Here is a 22401-nt window from a genome sequence, read left to right on the forward strand (position 1 = left end):
TAATAATAATAATATAATAATAAGGAGAGATTATATAGCGCGAACCACGGTAAACTGTGTTCTCCGCGCTTTACATATTAACTATGAATAAAAACATTCTATTTAAACATCAAATGCATGTAGTACATCCTAACAACAAATAAACGTAACAATAAACTTACAGCAACGCATTCTCCCGTTCTGCCAACTACTGAATGCTAAATGCAAGGAAATGAATCTTTCATTCCTTAGTTGTGCCCTTTAATATCATATTTGACTGTGGTATCCCTTTGTGATAGCTAGGCCACTATAGGGACCAGCCTAAATAGACATAGAGACATAGAGACTGTTTGGGGTACAACCGTACATTCAAGGACAACAAACAACCCTAACTGCATTAATGATCTTTTCCTACGCTGTGCTGGTTTTGTGTCCGCAGAAACGATTGGAACCTATTAGAACTATACTCTCATTTTAGACTCAAAAGTATTTGAACGTATAAGCTTCCCTGAACCCTGTGCAAAGTCAATGCTCCCGGAAACCCTTGATAATAAGGGAACACTTTTTTTCTTTTAAATACATGCTTTGTTTCTAGTTTGGATGCAATTCACATTATTCAAAACTAATTTTATCAAATGGTTTTGGGGTATTGAATCACTATAGCCTACGTTCTATTTTTCCATAGAGTCGAACAAGAAAGGGGGGGGGGGGGGTCACTAAACCGTAAATTCAAAAAAAAGAAATTAAGCATCAACCCCACGAAGACGGGCCTGAGGTCACTCTTATGAATTTGCTCTTTGTCTTACATTATTATTTCTCAATACTTCCGCAGGAACTGGACTACTGAGACCTAACAGAGATGGACATTACTGTTGGGGCCACTTATCTTTAAGGAGAAACTCGTTTTAAACAACAACAACAACAACAACAACAACAACAACAACAACAACAACAACAACAACAACAACCTTTCATTCTTTTTGCCATGGGTGACTTAATTCAAATCTAGCTGTGTCTCAACCTCAGAAGACAAATGTACTTTGTACTTCGTGTATCTTACATTCTAATGTTCTCTGTTTCAACAGAAACTACACTACTGGGTCCCAACACAGTTAGACATAGAGCCGTGATGTTAGGGTCAATACTGTTTAAGGCGCCATTAAGTTCAGACAACTGCAACCTTTTACTCTGTTTGCCCTGCGTGTCTTAATTCTCTTCTAGCTGTGTCACGAAGCCAGAGAACAAATTAACCTTTTACTTCGTGTATCTTACATTGTATTTTTATTTACTCCAACAGGAACTGGACTACTGACCGGCACGGTTGGCCTAGTGGTAAGGCGTCCGCCCCGTGATCGGGAGGTCGTGGGTTCGAACCCCGGCCGGGTCATACCTAAGACTTTAAAATTGGCAATCTAGTGGCTGCTCCGCCTGGCGTCTGGCATTATGGGGTTAGTGCTAGGACTGCTTGGTCCAGTGTCAGAATAATGTGACTGGTTGAGACATGAAGCCTGTGCTGCGACTTCTGTCTTGTGTGTGGCGCACGTTATATGTCAAAGCAGCATCGCCCTGATATGGCCCTTCGTGGTCGGCTGGGCGTTAAGCAAACAAACAAAACAAAAAACTGGACTACTGGGGCCTAACATAGCTGGACATAGAGCCGTGCTGTTGGGGCCACTACTGTTTAAGAAGCCATTAAGTTTAGACAACTACCACCTGTTACCCTGTTTGCCCTGCGTGTCTTAATTCTCTTCTAGCTGTGTACCAACCTCAGGAGACACATTTACCTTTTACTCCGTGTATCTTACACTGTAATTTTCCCTGTTTCAACAGGAACTGGACTACTGGGGTCTAACAGAGCTTGACATCGAGCCGTGCTGTTGGGGCCACTACTGCAAATTCAAAGAAAACAAGGAGACGCTCACAGCCCTGGATGACAACTTCACCTTTCATCTAGAGGACGACAATGTCAACAATCCGCCCTCAGCCTTCACCAAGTTCAAGAGGAACATGTGGATCTTTCTGGAAGACCCGTCCTCCACCAGAGGAGCCAAAGTGAGTGGTAGTGATGGTACAGTGGTTAGAGCATGTTAGTGTTACAGCACCAGGTTCAATAGGAGCATCTATCTGGAAGACTCGTCCTCGGGGCTGGACCTGAGTCAGTGACGTTTGCTCCTCAAGAGGGGCAAGGGTAAGTTTCAGTTAGTGTTGCGGGGCAAGGGTCAGTTTCAGTTAGTGTTGCGGGGCAAGGGTAAGTTTCAGTTAGTGTTGCGGGGCAAGGGTAAGTTTCAGTTAGTGTTGCGGGGCAGGGGTAAGTTTCAGTTAGTGTTGCGGGGAAGGGGTAAGTTTCAGTTAGTGTTGCGGGGCAAGGATAAGTTTCAGTTAGTGTTGCGGGGCAGGGGTAAGTTTCAGTTAGTGTTGGGGGCAGGGGTAAGTTTCAGTTAGTGTTGCGGGGCAGGGGTAAGTTTCAGTTAGTGTTGCAGGGCAGGGGTAAGTTTCAGTTAGTGTTGCGGGGAAGGGGTAAGTTTCAGTTAGTGTTGCGGGGCAGGGGTAAGTTTCAGTTAGTGTTGCGGGGCAGGGGTAAGTTTCAGTTAGTGTTGCGGGGCAAGGGTAAGTTTCAGTTAGTGTTGCGGGGCAAGGGTAAGTTTCAGTTAGTGATGCGGGGCAAGGGTAAGTTTCAGTTAGTGTTGCGGGGTAAGTGTAAGTTTCAGTTAGTGTTGCGGGGCAAGGGTAAGTTTCAGTTAGTGTTGCGGGGCAAGGGTAAGTTTCAGTTAGTGTTGCGGGGCAAGGGTAAGTTTCAGTTAGTGTTGCGGGGTAAGTGTAAGTTTCAGTTAGTGTTGCGGGGCAAGGGTAAGTTTCAGTTAGTGTTGCGGTGCAAGTGTAAGTTTCAGTTAGTGTTGCGGGGTAAGTGTAAGTTTCAGTTAGTGTTGCGGGGCAAGGGTAAGTTTCAGTTAGTGTTGCGGGGCAAGGGTAAGTTTCAGTTAGTGTTGCGGGGCAAGGGTAAGTTTCAGTTAGTGTTGGGGGCAGGGGTAAGTTTCAGTTAGTGTTGCGGGGCAGGGGTAAGTTTCAGTTAGTGTTGCAGGGCAGGGGTAAGTTTCAGTTAGTGTTGCGGGGAAGGGGTAAGTTTCAGTTAGTGTTGCGGGGCAGGGGTAAGTTTCAGTTAGTGTTGCGGGGCAGGGGTAAGTTTCAGTTAGTGTTGCGGGGCAAGGGTAAGTTTCAGTTAGTGTTGCGGTGCAAGTGTAAGTTTCAGTTAGTGTTGCGGGGCAAGGGTAAGTTTCAGTTAGTGTTGAGGGGCAGGGGTAAGTTTCAGTTAGTGTTGCGGGGCAAGGGTAAGTTTCAGTTAGTGTTGCGGGGCAAGGGTAAGTTTCAGTTAGGGTTGCGGGGCAAGGGTAAGTTTCAGTTAGTGTTGGTAAGAGTTGTTTGGACCAGTCAATGCCTTCAGTGATAGAAACATCTCGCTCTTTCAAAACCAAACCCCCTACTTCCCAGCCATCCTTGTAATGAATGAAAACGACTGAGGCAGCCAACCACGTAAACAATCAAGCATCAATCCTTTCCATCAAACAACCCATCAAGAACTACCTACTCAACATATCAACCGACCAGCCTACCAGCCACACACCCATTATCCCAACCAGTCATTTAGCCCCGGTGATCAAGCTTTCGGTTCTTAGATAAAGTGTCAACAGTAGCCCTGAGAGATAAGGTTACAGTTTAAGCTGACCAAATCACCTTTAAGATTTAAGTCAACATTTTCTTCGATTGCGATGAACTTTACCCTTCAGGAGTGGGAACTGTGCTTGATATTGCGGGTGCGTTTACCGGTTATTTCTATTACAAATACCACGATAAGAACTCTGATAGCGCGAGATAGTGATTGCCTTCATGCGAACATGCGTGCGTTCGTGACTCTGTGTGTGTGTGTGTGTGTGTGTGTGTGTGTGTGTGTGTGTGCGCGCGTGCGTGCGTGTGTGTGTGTGTGCGCGCGTGTGTGCGTGCGTGTGTGGGTGTATGTGTGTGTGTGCGCGCGCGCGCGCGCGCGTGTGTGTGTGTGTGTATATATTTGTACGTGTGTGTGCGCGTGCGTGTGTGGATGTGTGGATGGGGGGGGGTGGTGGTACGAGAGGGAGTGTTTGAGAGAGATGGAGAGGGATTGCTATTTGCAAGAACCGACTAGCCTAAAGCAATATATTTCGTGTCCTATAACATTTAGAGGGTCACATAGAATCAGTCCTGACTAGTCAAATAGCCATACGGTGCGATCATAAGGCGTTCCTTAATTATTGTACCCGAAGTCTTTTTACCGCTTACCGAGATCTCAGTGCTTAGCTTTGTGCGGCCAGCTTCGCGAAGTATACTTTGTGTAGTCGACTTCGCCCAGTTTTAAGGACAGGCTCAACTGAAACAATGCACGGCATTTTTTCTATCCACAGGCGTACGCCATCGTGTCCATGTTCTTCGTGTTGCTGTCCATCGCCGTGTTCGTGCTGGAGACTCACACGTGGTTCCGTGTGCCGAACGATGGCTACAACAACACATCTGAGACCCAGGTCAGCGGCGGCTACATAAGCACGGGACATTGCTCCTGCAAGATAACCAAAGGCGACCCTGATTACATCAACAACTCCCAGCCACACACGGCCATGACCTACCTGGACTACCTGTGTGCTGCCTTCTTCACCCTGGAGTTCCTGGTGCGGATCTACTTTGCGCCCAGCAAGCTAGAGTTCTTCAAGCAGCCTCTCAATATCATCGACATTCTGTGCTTGGTGCCTCACTTCACCTCCATCATCATCAAGACCGTCAGTCCTCTAGACACGGCGGGGAACATCCTGAGGTCTATGCTGGCTCTGCGAGTCATCAGGGTGCTGAGGATCTTCAAGCTGATGAAGCACTACACGGCTTTTAAGATCCTCGTCTACACCATAAAGGTAAGGGCTGTTTGTGACTATTGATTATCTGGGGGTTTTAATCGTAGTTTGCGCGATGAGCAGAATCTGGAAGCTTATATTCCTTTTAAGCATTCTCCAGCTAGCAACGTGCTATCAGAAAACAAAGAAACAAGCAAAGAAACTAACAAAGGAACAAACAAAAACAAAAAAAGCAAACAAACAAACAAAAAAACCAATGAAACAAACAAACAAACAAACATAATCTTCTTACCATACATTTGTTGAAAATTTCAATTTCATATTATGTTAGTCCGCAAAAAAAAAGCAAAATCATTTGAGAATTTGTCGTGCGTCAGGAACACACATATATATATAATAGGATATTCCCTGAAGTGCGCTTTTGAGCTAAAATCTCACAGAAGGTAGGATCGAAAATGTCAATCGAATTTATTATAACGAGGACATTGACACAGAGCAAATGTAATAAAGTCTTTTTAAACATCATTTACGGGCAAGTCTCTATTCTCGTATTTCTGTTCCTAATCTCAATTTAACTAGATGCCGCACCAGAGAACCAAATAAAAGGATAACACAATATAATAGGTCAGGAAAATCTGCCCGTTGTTCTTTCTTGGCTGAAACCTGTGCTCGAAGATGAATGATGTTTTCACAAGAAGAACGCGACATATCGCAATAATGCCAACGTTTGGCCGTGCTCTTTGATGTGCGAGTATTCTCTAATGTACGTTATGGCAAATAAAAGCAAATTTCATTTTCAGCGTGCATTTTTTCATTTTCAGCGTGCATTTTCAAGTGAAGGAAGATGCTTCATTTTTGCGTATGTTATCGAATTTGTTTAGATCACCTCCTGCTGCTGATGCTGCTGCTGCTCCTCCTCCTCCTCTTCCTCCTCCTCCTCCTCCTCCTCCTCCTCCTCCTCCTCCTCCTCCTCCTCCTCATCATCATCATCATCATCATCATCACCATCATCATCATCATCATCATCATCATCATCATCATCATCCGTCGTCGTCATCCGTTTTATCCACTTTTTGCTCCCCCACCTCATCCCTTCATAACTGAAGAGTTTGAAACGAGCGACGTAACTCCAAGTGGGCTACGAGCCGGATACCTCCCCTTCCTTCTCCTCCTTTCCCTTCTCCCTCGTCATCTCACTTAATCTTTCTACTGTGTGTTCAGGTGAGCACGAAGGAGCTGCTGCTGATGGTGGTGTTCCTCTTCTCGGGAGTTCTCATCTTTGCCAGCGTCATCTACTACGTGGAGAGAGAGACCTTCACCAGCATCCCTGTCGGCTTCTGGTGGGCCATCGTCACCATGACAACCGTTGGTTATGGCGACAAGGTGAGTGTTGTTTTACCACTTCAGCTGCTGTTTCTTTTTTCATTGTCCTCCTTCTCCTAGTCCTCTTGCTACAACTTCAACCACAACTACTACCACCACTACTGCTACTGCTACTACTGCTACTACTACTACTACTACTACTACTACTACTACTACTACTACTACTACTACTACTACTACTACTACTACTACTACTACTACTACTACTACTACTACTACTTCTACTACTACTACTACTTCTACCATTACCATTACCATTACTACTACTACTACTACTACTACTACTACTACTACTACTACTACTACTACTACTACTACTACTACTACTACTATTACCACTACTATTGATCGCACTACTATAGCAACATTACTATAAACAGGTACTTTGTGCTTTTGCTCTTAAAACGAATGTTTTGGTCTGCGGCGCTTTAAAAACTGTATCCAATTTGCATTAATTTTGACTGAATTATATCATGTGTTTGTTTCGCATAATTATGGTACGTTCACATATTTTATAACGTTACATTATCTTAACGCTGATGGTTACTAGATAATACCTTGTATATAATTATATATGCATAACATGTCTGTTGTCTTATTGGTCTCGATTTGCATATACCTGCTGAAGAGACGATCAACAATAAATAACCTGTTGTCTTATAATGGTTGTCAATACCGCATAACCTCAACTTTATTACAGTGTGGATTACAAACATTTTTTTTCTCAAGTAAATATATAAGCTGTCTGTTGTTTAAACAAAAAGAAGACACGTACAGCAGTAACCAGGTTAGGTCTTTCTTTATCAATATTTCGGCAGCGACAAACTGCCTTATTCAGGATGGTATTCAGGATGGTATTCAGGATGGTATTCAGGATGGTATTCAGGATGGTATGATGAAAGTACGGAATGTCACTGCCGAAATATTGATAGAGAAAGTACTAATCTGGTTACTGCTGTGTCCTCTTGCTGTCTGTTGTCTCAAGTTTTTATTTTCGACTGATGCTATTGTGTTTTTATCCCCCATGACTGCAGGTACCCGTCACAGAAGGAGGCTACATCATCGGGTTCATGTGCGTGCTGTGCGGCGTTCTCACTGTGGCCTTCACCGTTCCCATCGTCGTCAACAACTTCACACTCTACTACGCGCATGCGCAGTCTCGGAACCAACTTCCGCCTCAAAAGAAGCGAGAACTTCAACAGAAGCTGATCATGAAGAACCAGAAAGCCACAGAATTCATCAAAAGACTGGCCATCAACGTTCAACACAGGAGGAAAAATAACACCACTAAGGACGACGAGGATGAGAATTTCAACAAGCTGGAGGACATGAAGAGCCCCCGGACAACAACGTCCAGGTGAGAGTGTGAAACACTGCGTGCTGTTGGTTTTCATGATGCCGCTCATGTTGATGATGATGATGATGATGATGAGGATGATGATGATGATGATGATGATGATGATGATGAGGATGATGAGGATGAGGATGAGGATGAGAATGAAGATGGTGGTTACGGTGGTGGTGATGCTGCTGCAGCTGCTGCTGCTGCTGCTGCTGATGATGATGATGATAATCATGATGATGATGGTGAGTACGATGGTGAGTACGATGATGATGATGATGATGATGATGATGATGATGAGGAGGATGAGGATGATGATGAGGATGATGAGGAGGAGGAGGAGGAGGAGGCTGATGATGATGATGATGATGATGATGATGATGATGATGATGACGACGACGACGACGACGATGATGATGATGACGACGACGACGATGATAATGATGATGACGAGGAGGAGAAGGAGGAGGAGGAGGAGGAGGACTACGAAGACGACAAGAGTGGTGTTTACTATGACGCTCGATTTGGTGTCGGGGCAGTAACGGTGATCCTTTTTGCAGAAATAAATATTTGCCCTCACAGTAAAAGACAGGCAGTCAGACAGACAGACACATACATAGAAAGAGATTCGTTGGCTGGGAGGACAGAGGAATCGATTTATTGATTAGTAGATGGATCTACAGAGATTGATGGACAAGAACGCAGGTAGACAGAAGAAGGTAGATCGTCAGACAGAAAGAGAAACACAAATAAAAAGGCGGGTAGAACGATGAATACGCAGACAGATACAAAGGAAAATAAAAAAAAGGACATCCCAGGTAAAAGAAGGACAAAAATAACGAATAGAAAAGTTATATACTGAGTAGAATCCAAAAACAAGAAAAGTAAATTGTTGGAACGTTTAATTACTGGCAAAACAAAACGTTACGTTCAAACATATATCGACCCAGCGGTCTTTTAAGTGCACAGACAAAAACGATATATATATATATATATTTATTCTGTAGTCGTGCCTCAAACTCCTTCCCAACGGGTACATGACATAAGCTCGAACGACAAAGGCTCGAACGACAAAATCTCGAACGACAAATGATCGTGTCGGGGTTTAGATTTGTCAATGTTATTATTTTGATCTGGCCCGGGATTGACTGTTTATCAGGAACGGTTCAGGTAAGCGGCACGGGCAGATGGACGACTGTTTGTTTGCTTGCTGTGAGTTTGTTTGTTTGTTTGTTTGTTTGTTTTCAGATATGACGTTATCAAAGTAGTTTTGACAGCATCATTCTACAGTCCGGTCGAGCTTCTGTCGTTGAGCATATGTCGCGTCGAGCATTTGTCCATTTGAGCATTTGTCGTTCGAGCATATGTCGCGTCTAGCTTTTGTCGCGTCGAGCATTTGTCCATTCGAGCATTTGTCGTTCGAGCATATGTCGCGTCGAGCTTTTGTCGCGTCGAGCATTTGTCCATTCGAGCATTTGTCGATCGAGATTTTGTCGTTTGAGCTTTTGTCGTTCGAGCTTATGTCGGACACCGTTCCCAACCCCCGACCTACCTCACTGTAAACCACAGTGGCATTATTGACTGTATGCCCGACCGGTAATTCTAGTCGTACGATGTGAATGGACTGTTATGTTGTTCACCTCATTCTCAGTGTACATGTAAGGTGTTATGTGACGCTCGAATGTTGATCGCACGTAGACTACCAAGAAAAACAGGTTACTGACGCCGATATTAAGAAATGTTACGGCGACACCGTCGCCGACAACAAACGACACACACATACACACACACACACACACACACACACACACACACACACACACACACACACACACACACACACACACACGCACGCACACACACACGTACGCACGCACACACACACACACACACACACACGTACACACGCACGCACACACGCACGCACACAAACACACACACTAACACAAGCACGGTAGCACACACACACACACACACACACACACACACACACACACACATCATAATATTTTACATTTACATCTTCCAGAAGCTCAAAAGACTCAGGCATAGACGCATGCCTTGGTTCCCCGCAAGGTTCACCGAAACATGGCGGTGTTCACAGAGGGAAGCCCCCCTTAAAAATGACCGAGGTGGATATAGACGGAAGAAGCTCTGGAGGAGGCGGTGTATCCTCAAGAATACAGACCGTGTCAGAAATCGTCCCGGAGCTCGAAATTCCAGGGACACCCGATACGGGCTTCGAGATCGATTCCAAAACGGTAAGAACATGAATGACTGTCTGAACGAATGGAGTTTGCAATATACAGAACAAGAACTAGAATAGACAATTGTTGCTGGTGTGTGTGTGTGTGTGTGTGTGTGTGGGGGGGGGGATTCTTTGCTCGAAACATGTGCTGTTTTGTTAAATGTCGATGCTTTTGCTCCTCCTCCCCCACCCCTACCCCCCCCTCCCTCCCTCACCACCACCACCAGCAAGTAGCATATACGTCAAAGTGAAGCACCCTTCTGTAATTGCATACATAATGGTTGTGCCATCTTGGTTCTGGCTTCTTTTAACATAATTATTTAAAACACCCACCGGCTTTTTCATGGAGTGAGGCATGGTGGTGTTGTGCGTGGCGTGTGGAATGAGTGGATTTGGGTTGAAAAGAAGAGAGGGAGTTCGCGTTGATTCTTGTGCTTGAACAAGTGCGTGACGTGTGAACTTGTACCCATGTTTTATAACAGGTCCATCCTTGCGCATGCACGTCAAAATGCGTGAGGCTTCGCGTGTGCCTTTGCGTACTATTTATAGTAGGCCTTTTATGTCCACTGAGTGTACTTGGCAATTAAGGACACCACAAAGAGCAAAGCTACAAACAGCGTAGCCACGCAATCTGATTTTGGGGTGTGCTTAAAACTGGTTGGCCAGAGGTCTCGATAACAACTTCAAACATTAACGATTCAATTATAGCAATGACGTACTTGTGCTTCGCTAATTCCCACCCACTTTGTGAATATTAGATCAAAGTAGAATCGTTTTTCAGAGCTCGCGCTGACAGCTTCACGCAAGCAAGTATCAAATATAGCAATGCTTACATAATTGACAATCAGTTTTGCGCATGGTCGAAAAAAAAATTGGTTGGATTTTTTATTTTTGCGACGTGCTGAGAGGGAGAGAAGTTATTGATATTGAAGTTAACAGCACTCTGTTATTAATGAAATTATGTATGACGTAGGAGTGTGATAAGCGTTCTATAATATGTGTGACAGGAAAAGTGATGGTTTTTGGATGAGATATGGGGTATGACGTTGTTACCGTCCGAGTTGACGCGTTTGCATCGATGTACTAGCTGTCCTCTATTTCGCGTTGACCCCAGATACTTCTATATCACTCTCTCATTCCGCCTCTGGTGGATCTTGAAATGTCTTTTTGATTGTTGGACATGTTAATTATTTAAATTGTACTGTAGTTAACTTAACTTCTATTTGTTCGTGTTATTGAGTTATCCTCAATGGGCGATAAAAAAAGAGCATGTTTGCATTGCTTATTCTGTCACCCTCAAAAAAAAGGTTCAATTCAATTCTATCTCTCTTCTTCTCTCTGTCGTAGTCCCTCCGATCCCTTACCCTGTTCTCTCTCTAACACTCTCTGGCTGGCTGGCTGGCTGGCTGGCTGGTTGGCTGGCTCTCTGTCTGTTTTATTCTACCCCTCTCCCCTCACACACACACACACATCTCGCATATGGGATCTCTCTCTCTCTCTGTCTCACTCTCTCCATCTCTCTCCCTCACTCTCTCTCTCTCCATCTCTCTCTCTCTCCATCTCTCTCTCTCTCTCTCTCTCTCTCTCTCTCTCTCTCTCTCTCTCTCTCTCTCTCTCTCTCTCTCTCTCTCTCTCTCTCTCTCTCTCTCTCTCTCTCTGAGTGATTGTGTTCAGCGGTTGTTGTTTGTTCTTCTTGTTTGTGTTTTTTTTCTGCCTATGTTAAATGTTTTTTGTGTGTGTAAGACAGGTTGTAAGATAACGCATTGTGCCTTCAAACTGTTCACCTTGTATCATAGAGATTAGTCAGTCAGTCAACCAGTCAGTCTACCAGTCAGTCAGTCTGTCTGTCAGTCAGTCAGTCAGTCAGTCAGTGAGTCAGTCAATCAGTCAGTGAGTCAGTCAGTCAGTCAGTCAGTCAGTCTGTCAGTCAGTCAGTCAGTCAGTCAGTCAGTCAGTCAAGCAGTCAGTCTACCAGTCAGTCAGTCTGTCTGTCAGTCAGTCAGTCAGTCAGTCAGTCAGTCAGTCAGTCAGTCAGAATAAGTCAGTCAGTCAGTCAGTCAGTCAGTCAGTCAGTCAGTCAGTCAGTCAGTCAGTCAGTCAGTCAGTCAGTCTGTCTGTCTGTCTGTCAGTCAGTCAGTCAGTCTGTCTGTCTGTCAGTCAGTCAGTCAGTCAGTCTCAACCTCTCTTTCTCCCCCTAACGTTCTTTTCCTGAAATTGTAGGCTACTAATCTTTCTTCTCTCTCTCTCTCACAGCCCCAGATGCTAGAAACAGAGCAGTTACTCCACGAGCTGCAAGACTTTGAGGAGAAGAAGCGGGAAGACAGACGACGGCAACTGGAGCTGATAAACCAGCGGAGGGACGAGGTGAGGGCCAGAACCACGCCAAGACCTCCTCACATCGTCGACGTCAAGACGGTACAGCCGGGTGGCAAGAAACAGTGACGCCTACCCCCAACACAGGCCGTCTCTGGTGGCAGCGGTTTCGCATTGAGAGATTCTTGCAAGGTCAACCTAGAAACGCCGACAGTCCAAATGCCATCTCTCAGACGTTCTTGCATTGTCAACCCAGAAGCGCCAGAGCAGATTGAAACGGCAAGAAAACGTAGCACCACGACAGTTCAGATACCATCTCTCAGACGTTCTTGCGTTGTCAACCTAGAAACGCCAGACAAGACTTAAACGGAAAGAAACCGAAAAAGGGTCAGCAAACGTAGCATCATTGCAATTCAGAGATCGTTTTTTCAGAAGCTCTTGCGTTTTCAACCTAGAAACGTCAGAGCAGACTTAAACGGAACGAATACGAGAAACGGCAAGCACACGTAGCATCATTACGATTCAGAGATCTTTTTTTCAGAAGCTCTTGCGTTGTCGATCTAAGAATACATTGGCAGATTACATTGGCAAGAAACTGAGGAACGCCATCACCATTATTATTCACAGACCATCACTGGTGGCAGCGGTTGCTCAAAACGCTTGTTTTGTCAAACTAAAACGCCAGAGCGCAGCTAGAAACCGTGGGACAACTGCCAATCAAAGACTATCTCTCGTGGAAAAAAAGTCACAGAACGACACACGTCATCGGTGTTAAAGCACAATAACACAAGAAGAAACTGTAGAGCTGACTCCATGTCTTGGCCGTAGACCGCGTTTTGTCGTTCAGATCAGAACGACAAGGGAAAAGCACGTGGGGTAGAATTGATTAGGAATCTGTTGCAAGATGTGGAGAATATGTCATTTCAACGGTCAGACGAACCTGGCACCTGCGGGGGGTCAATCTCAGAAGAACAATGCTTTGTGTGAAAGCTCGTATATTTCAGCTTCTTGGTAGGAAAAAAACACACAAGAAAGGAAGCAGCCTCGAACACACGCAGGCAATCTGACGACTGAGATGGTCATGTCTGACAGAACAGAGTGAGCTCAACCTATCTGCATATTGCAGACTAGTTCTTGCAATATCAGAGCCAAGTTTTATTTTAGCCATTTAATGTAATTTTGTGCAAGCGGTCTTCACATCTGCCGAGACAGAAACTAAGAGATTATACCGCTACCTCAGACAGAAGATGAATTAACTTGAAATAGAAAAAGCACCTGAAACACATGACATCTATTGGGATATGTAACAGCTGCGTAACATCATTAAAAACAAGTCGCGTAAGGCGAAATTACTACATTTAGTCAAGCTGTGGAACTCACAGAATGAAACTGAACGTAGTCCGCCGCTAGTGCAAAAGGCAGTGAAAGTGACGAGCCTGTTTGGCGCGGTTGCGGTTGCGCTGTGCTTCATAGCACGCTTTACTGTACCTCTCTTCGTTTTAAGTTTCTGAGCGTGTTTTTAATCCAAACATATCATATCTATATGTTTTTGGAATCAGGAACCGACAAGGAATAAGATGAAATTGTTTTTAAATCGATTTCGGAAATTTAATTTTGATCATAATTTTTATATATTTAATTTTCAGAGCTTGTTTTTAATCCAAATATAACATATTTATACGTTTTTGGAATCAGAACATGATAAAGAATAAGATGAACGTAAATTTGGATCGTTTTATCAAATTTTTATTTTTTACAATTTTCAGATTTTTAATGACCAAAGTCATTAATTAATTTTTAAGCCACCAAGCTGAAATGCAATACCGAAGTCCGGCCTTCGTCGAAGATTGCTTGGCCAAAATTTCAATCAATTTGATTGAAAAATGAGGGTGTGACAGTGCCGCCTCAACTTTTACAAAAAGCCGGATATGACGTCATCGAAGACATTTATCGAAAAAAATAAAAAAAAACGTCCGGGGATATCATTCCCAGGAACTCTCATGTAAAATTTCACAAAGATTGGTCCAGTAGTTTAGTCTGAATCGCTCTACACACACACACGCACAGACAAACACACACACACACACACACACACACACACACACACACACACACACACACACACACACACACACACACATACACCACACCCTCGTCTTGATTCCCCCCTCTACGTTAAAATATTTAGTCAAAACTTGACTAAATGTAAAAACGGACCTGTACAATTGGTCACTAGCTGTTTCTTACCTGGCATTCCGATGGTTGATGTCACGTGCTGACGATATATCTGTGAAAGTGTGTGCGGTTTGACACAGCAGAAAGTTTAGGCAAGTACTACTTACCTCCGTGGGAGACATCGTGGGAGGAAAACCCGTACAGAGCTGTGCTGTCAGAGTTGTTATTAACAACTGTCGCAAGAGTTTGTCTGCAGAGACACCCCGCACGGGTTTTCCTGTCGTACCATTCAATTCCATCCGGAAATGGAAACGTCTCGGTATAATTGTTTACGGGACAAGAACGGGGACTGTTAACTGATTTCTATTTTTCTTGTTGCAAAGCAAGAGTTTGGCTAGCACTGTTAACCAGACTCAGTTTTGTTCATTCATACGTTTTATTTGAACTCGCGTGCGTGGCTTTTTGTGTGTATATTTTTTGTATCTGTTTGTTTCATGACAGGTATCAATACCATTTTCCGTCATGGAATGATTGCAGTTTTGTGAAGAGTTTTTATCGATTTGTCTTTGTACACCATTGTGTCATAAGCAGCACATGCAATATAGCGATTTGTCCCCGTCGGGTTTGTCGCAAAGTAGGGATGATTGTGGATGGATAAGCCCATTTATCTTAGCAGTTAACCCCTCATGTGAACTGCTTCAATTTCGCAGATAGAAGTATTGCCCAGGTGAATTAATAATTAAAGAGTTTTTCAGAGCTACATGACTTCACTGAGAGTGACGCGAAAATGTACAGAACGGTACGAAACCTCAAGTATAATTCTTCCATTTAAGTTCACACAGCTTTTTGATTCAAGTAAATATAACACTCTATATCCAAAAACTTAAAAATCAAATTGGTAGTGCATTGCGGAACACAAACATCGCTTAAAACAGCGTGGACATTGGTCTGTTAAAAGCATAGAGGGCGACATTTACATTCTGTATCAAAAGAAGGGATTGGTGGTTTTGATTGTTTTGAATAGCTGGTCTTCAGAGAACATTTAGGTCGTTTCTTTTAACCTGTCATCTGTCCCGTCCAGTGTACATTCAAACACGTCATACATAACCAAATGATTAAATCAGAAGAAACCCATTTCGGGACCCTTTTGTTGTAAGCACAGCATGATCTACAAAGTCATAAAAGCCTTCAAATCTCAGTGATCAAAAGCGAAAATCCATGAAATCAGTTACCAACGGTCCTTTAGCTCAGAGAAAACGCACACAGCTTATACGCTGAATGATTCAGCTTTCCCTTTCAGCAACAAAAACGTTCTCGATTTGTTGTGGTGAATAGACGGAAATGAGGATGATGAATGCGAGCATTGAGCGGTCGCGCATGATTGGAATTTGTTTCCGTCCTGGCTAAATGCCAACGCTACAAAATAGGATGAAAGACAATGGTCGTGGTATATAGCTCCACAGGGACTAACGCCTAAGCGATGTTCCTATGCCGGCTGGTTAGGTGCACAGTAAGCTTACAGAAAACTATTGCGTTTTTCTTGTTGTGACTTATCGGGAAAACGTGTGATGGTTGACACAACTCTAAGCTGTTCTAGCATGCTGCCAATGCACGTACCACTCTTGATGCACATTCAATCAACTTGATAGTATTCGTTCATAAATCAATTGACTGAAAACGATTTCCTAATCCCCGATCAACACAAAAGTGTGGCACAAGAAAATAACACAGACATGTGTTCGCTTAGCGTCAATCTCTCTACTACACTATTTCAGAAGGAATTTTGAATAACCGTTATTCAGTAAGATTGGCAGAAAAACAATGTCGTGAATGTTGAGCCTTATTCGGGCTGTAAGTTAGAACTTCGGTTGTTGTATATAGGAGATTCTGTGAAGTCGGTAGATCCATTAAGCAGACATATGAATTTCTTCAGTAATGGCTGGGGGACAGTAAAGGTCTGACTTGGACAATCTGTATCGTGTAATTAATATGGTTATTTTAAAAGAGAGTGACAAAACTGCTTAAGAACTGAATGTTACCGTTCGACCCAGCTAGTCAGAGACAGATCAGTTCATCGTATACTGGATATTTTTGTTGGTGGATATCTGGTATATATCTGCCCTGCGTTGTTTATAATCTACAGTGATAACATTCTCTCGTTGACAAATCAAAATGGCGTTCAACTTGTTCTTGACATGTCCACGCATATTGTGATAATATACTATTCATTCTTTGCACTTGCATTGTATTGTTCATGAGTTAAATGAATACGCTACTGTGATATGGTTGCTTCAATGTTTGAAAAAGACTGCCTGATTCCTAGGCACCAGGGCCGAGGTGCACGAAGCAAAACTGGGTGCCACCCAACTAGGTGGGAACAAACTGCGCGGTCTGATTGGTTGAAATCACAGCAAATCTCAATTTCAACTAATCCGAACCCGCGTCTGCGTACAATCCATTTGGGTGACACCCAGTTTCGCTTCTTGCAATAGACCCTATCGGTATTCCAAGCTCTCGTAATCTCTCGCAAACAACAGAGCATAGAAAAGCATGCGGTACAGCGATCTCGTGCGAGCTGCACAAGCCAAGGTTCGAAGTTCTCGCGATGTTCAAAGCATAACAAAGAGCGTGTCTCGCGAGAGCTGCTCAGATACCGAAAAGGTCTATTCAGCCCAAACAAAAATTGATTCTGTGTTGACTCTCTCCTGTATATACAAATGTGATAAAAAGATGTAGTTCTTGTCGTGAAAACTGTTCTGACAACTGTCTCAGATCTGTCCAGGTGTTTGCATGGGATAAGATCATCACTCCACTTGGAGTCATTCCAATAATCAACATGCTGACTGTTTCTTGTGCCGAGTTGGATTTTGTTGTAACAAATAGATATTTTGATAACTCATAATAAATGCGATGAGTTCGAAATAATCCGTCTATTCCCTTTCAAACATTAATGTGCAAACGTTTAACTAAATTCATACAAAGCTATTTGAGTTGCCGTCAACGGAAGGAACCGTTTTGCATTGCGTCATAAGATATTTTCTGTGACTTTCTTTTCATGCTTTTATTGTTGTACAGACTATCGACGTGAACATTTTGCGACTTGATGTCGTTTCTTTCATACGCTAACTCACTTGCCTGACTAACAAGTTGCAGTTCCAGTCTTGACAGATTGGCTGAATGTTTTCATCACGCTTCACCATGTTCACGCGACTTGTTAAATATTCCGTCCAAAACGTGGGGCTTTGCTGTAAGCGGCACTATGTAATGTTGTACCATTTTACTTGTATTTTGCACCGTTAGTGTTGTTTCGTGAAAATAACGTCAGCTGCCTATGTGCTTCAAACTGCAATATTTGCTTTTTTAATGGCTTTAGTCATTATGTATATAGTTTGAAGTGTGGTGAACGCGTGAGTGCATGTTAATTTAGTAATTATTATGGTAAACAAGCTTTCCTGTTGACCTTATTTGCTAAGCTTTTATAGCAAATTACTTCAAAAGTGTTCGTTAAAGCGGATTGCGTTTGATTTGAGTGACCTTTTCTATATTTTCAAACATGCATTTAAGACTTCGCTCAACATCAGGACTTTAATTAACATTGCTCAAGAATTTGTATCGTTGCTTTCATGTAATTTGTAGCAAAGCAAACATAGTTTGACCTTTGCATTGCAGTTTCTAGATATATGCAAGAACAAAATTAGAGAGAGAGAGAGACAGAGAGACAGACAGACAGACAGACAGACAGACAAATAGACGGACAGAGGCAGACAAACAGACAGACAAACAGACAGACAAACAGACACAAAGACACACAGGTAGACAGACAGACAGAAAGACACACAGGTAGACAGACAGACAGACAGACACACAGTCAGACAGACAGACAGACAGATAGACAGACAGACAGACAGACACAGACAGACAGACAGACAGAGACAGACAAACAGACATAGACAGACAAACAGACAGAAAGACAGACAGACAGACAGACAGACAGACAGACATAAAAACAGACAGACAGAAAGACACACAGGTAGACAGACAGACAGACATAAAAACAGACAGACAGAAAGACACACAGGTAGACAGACAGACAGACAAACAGAAAATAAGGGTATCGGTTTGACTAAATTGATTAGCATCGTGATTTTACGTTGTGTTCTAATTCAGCAACATGTTTCATCGTATTCCACTCTCCATTGTTTCTTATTAGTAAATATTGATTATTCCTCTTCATCGGGTATTATACTGCAGTGTTAATTGTTTTTAATGAAAATGGGTTTTGTTTGGAGCTAGTATCGCTTTGTTCATCACAAAAACTGATTTGGAGACTGCCTCAGCACATATTTGCAATCTGTTATAGATACTTGACATAAATTATATCGCTTTTACCTTAAATATTCTTTGTAGTTGACATATGTGTATTAACATTTGTGTACATGTTTTGGCATTCTTAAGCACACTGTTTTAGGTGGGTGTTTTTTTTAAAATAATGTATATTGTTTTTTTGGGAGGAAACAAATTCATTCTTTTTTGTATCCACGCTGTTTTTGTCTAAATGTACACTGTTCCTATGTGAACGCGGTCATGAAAATAAGCTGTTCGTGTGCGTCATGGCTGTGTGTGTACATTGTCGTCACCGTGTATTTAAAGCTTCCGTCCTTCCCGAGATAACGATGATGTTTACCGCTACAGCCGTGTCCAGGCTTCACATGGGATAGGAGTATCTGTTCATTTGGACACACATGAGGACTGCTTTATGCGAAAAATGTGGGTGTATGTGTGTTTTTGTGTGAGGGGGGGGGTATGTGTGCGTGTGTGGGGGGAGGGGGGTGTGTGTGCGGGTGTTTGTGTGCGGGCGTCCCTCCGTGCGCGTGTTTGTGTGTGTGTGTTTGTGTGTGTGTTTGTGTGTGTGTGTGTGTGTGTGTGCGTGTGTGTGTGTTTGTGTGCGTGCGTGCATCCGTACGTGTGTGTGTGTAGGGGTGTGTGTGCGTGTGTGTACGTGCATCCGTACGTGTGTGTGTGTAGGGGTGTGTGTGCGAGTGTTTGTGTGCGGCCGGGCGTCCCTCCGTGCGCGTGTTTGTGTGTTTGTGTGTGTGTGTTTGTGTGTGTGTGTGTGTGTGTGTGTTTGTGTGTGTGTGTGTGTGTGTGTGTGTGTGTGCGTGCGTGTGTGTGTGTGTGTGTATGTGTGTGTGTGTGTAGGGGTGTGTGTGCGTGCGTACGTGCGTGTGTGTACAGATCTTTGGCGGTGAACATTAGGGTTAAACATGAAGGATTGTATCTTTAATCATTCTCTATGGAGTCATTTGGTCGCTGAAGCAACAAACTCTCTCGCTGCTTGTTGTAGCCGGTCAATGTTGTAGTTGAAAACCTATGAGGATCATAGGTATCGATTGTTGGAACATTGGCAATATATATCGGTTAATATTTTATGTGCTCACTTCGATTTCACTGCTCTATTTACACTGACACACTAACCCACACACATTCCATCAATATTGCGTTTGTGCATGTTTGCGTTCCTAATTTAAAGTGCACGAGTTTTTAACCGGGGTCCGTTATTTCACATTGTTGTCCCATCCTACTAGTATTGCTTTTGTTCTAGCTTTACTTCATTTGTCATAATCATCGTAATCACAACAACCATCACCATCACGACCACAACTAACACCACTACCACCATCATCAATGTTATGTATTAGTTTACCTACAGTCATGCTCTGTATCCAACCTAGGCAGTTATCGGCGATCCTGTCTTTTAAACATGAACGACACTAACATCCTAGGTTCTCAATTATTGTCTGCTTAAAGGTCAATATTAAACCTGTTATCGTCCAACCCCCCTCCCTCGACCGAATACTCAAGAAGTGGTTTTCCCCCATATCGAGCTCCTCACCACCCGCACGATCAATATTAAAGGTGGTCGTCCACATTTTTGCTTTTTTTCAATAATCTTATGGTTAGATTTCGATAAAAAGTTATGTCAGATGATGAATGAACCATGGGGGGGGGGGGGGGGGGGGGGAGGGAGAGGTGTTATAGAAAAACAAATATGTACGAACAGTTGTCATTTTTGGGTAGTGTGACTCACACTTCCAATATTTTGTTTTCTGTTTGCTGAGAACATGTGCTTTGCCTAAAAATATCGACCAATCAAAGTCATGTCACTATGCTGACAGCCACGCCCACACAATCACAACAACAGTTTGACAATGGGTATTTGAGCGCTGTCCACGATTTTTTTTAAACGAACGAAATGCACGGTATTCGAGAGGAGTTTTGTCCTCAGCATTTGACAAATAAGGATATCCCACTATGCTGGAATACTATAATGAATTTTCAAACGGCTGCCCTGGCTTCGTCCTTCTTGATCGAAGGGGGGTGTATTTTTGATATTTGTAGGGAATAAACTCAGCGTTTTAATGGTCAAATGTGACCCTCCACCACGAAATGAGTCGCATGTCACCTCGCGCGGTTCTGCGCTAGGCTTAATATAAGTCCGGGGAGTGTCTGGTAACAGCGTGAGGGTCACCTTAGTCACAGGCTTATAACTCAAACAGTTTTCGCTCTTTTCTAAAACGGGTTTCACCACTGGATAGAGCATAAAAAACTCTTTATGAAAATGTAAAAATATGAAAATCATGCAAAGGTGACATGCGACTCATTCCGTGGTGGAGGGTCACAAATGTCTATTTATGGATAAAAATGTAGACAAGCACCTTTAATGTATATAGCATCGTCCCGACCGGACATTATTTTTTGGCTAAGCACTACACGACTGATTAACCCGTTGAAATCAATCGCAAAATCATCAAGAAAAGCTACTGAACTTGTTTCACTGAGTAAACTTAGAAAGAAGTGAGGCTCGAGTGCATTTCGCTGAATCAATGCTGATTAAACCTGTAACCCCAAAAAAGAGGGGATTATGTGAAATAAGCATCGTGATGATATATGGAAGGGAGGAGGTGATGGGTACATATTTCTTCTTCTTCTTCTTCTTCTTCTTCTTCTTCTTCTTCTTCTTCTTCTTCTTCTTCTTCTTCTTCTTCTTCTTCTTCTTCTTCTTCTTCTTCTTCTTCTTCTTCTTCTTCTTCTTCTTCTTCTTCTTCTTCTTCGTTCATGGGCTGGAACTCCCACGTTCACTCATGTTTTTGCACGAGTAGATGTTTCCGTGTATGACCGTTTGTACTCCGCCATTCAGGCAGCATACGCCGATTTCGGGAGAATGGGTACATACAATAGTGGTATAGATAGGCATTGCCTATCTATACTACTTACAATAATGGACATTAACAATTGAAGAACAAAATATATATATCTATTGAAAATCAGGGCCAGTGTGCAGGAGTCGAGTTTAGAGACTTTAGTCCGGGATACACTGCCTTGTGGGTCTAGTTTGTCCCCGACAAAAGTCTCTGACCTCGACTCTTGCATAACTGCCAAGGTTACGATTAGGTTAATTACGGGGATTCAATTTGCAAGCGAAACGTTAATATACACTGCGCATTTGTTATCTTAATTGGCTTTTGATTTTGGGAACATGGCATTATACGTATTGTACTGCAAGAATAGAGCAATGTCAAATGGAGACACGAGACAAAAAACGAGAGATGGATGTACTATGCCACGGCACAACTAGTGTATGAATTCCGGTGTATTGAATGCCGCGTATTCTGTGCGAGGCTTTAAAACGAACAGAAATAGGTTCGGGCTCTAACGTTAAGTACTAATAATAAGAATTTGTTTGAGGACCTCGTGGCTCCTGCACCGTCTACAACAGTGTTACCAGAAATGACATATCCCCCTACAACCTGGAGATTTCTTTCAAAGGCCTTATGGTGAGTGGTTCTCGTTCTAATGCCCTGCTATCAAAGTAAATCTCCAAGTTGACAAACAAGGACCCGAGGAAAAAACACGGAATGATCGATCAACATGATTCTGACGCAGGTAGATATAATCTGATCTAGTAAGCAACTCTTACAGTCGCAGTGACCGAAAAACACGTAATTAGGGAAAGCTAGCAGCAACGGAGTCGCGCTACCCAGGTGTTTGCGTGTTTAGGTGTATTCAACCACCTGCACTTATGGCAGAATGAC

General features: G+C 43.1%; 1 protein-coding gene across 1 annotated transcript in view; it reads left to right on the plus strand.

Annotated features, from left to right (window-relative positions):
* The window catches only part of LOC138947156 (potassium voltage-gated channel protein Shaw-like), an 18454-nt gene extending 362 nt beyond the window's left edge, over nt 1-18092 (plus strand). Inside the window, exons 2-7 of the mRNA XM_070318626.1 lie at nt 1810-2031; nt 4410-4907; nt 6069-6230; nt 7265-7587; nt 9602-9833; nt 12074-18092. Coding sequence (XP_070174727.1) covers nt 1810-2031; nt 4410-4907; nt 6069-6230; nt 7265-7587; nt 9602-9833; nt 12074-12262 — 1626 coding nt within the window. The 3' untranslated portion in view covers nt 12263-18092. The remainder of the gene's footprint in view (nt 1-1809; nt 2032-4409; nt 4908-6068; nt 6231-7264; nt 7588-9601; nt 9834-12073) is intronic.
* Nucleotides 18093-22401: the final 4309 nt, after the last annotated feature.

This window comes from Littorina saxatilis, linkage group LG1 (genome assembly GCF_037325665.1).
Source record: "Littorina saxatilis isolate snail1 linkage group LG1, US_GU_Lsax_2.0, whole genome shotgun sequence".
In the NCBI taxonomy this organism is placed as follows: Eukaryota; Metazoa; Mollusca; class Gastropoda; order Littorinimorpha; family Littorinidae; genus Littorina; species Littorina saxatilis.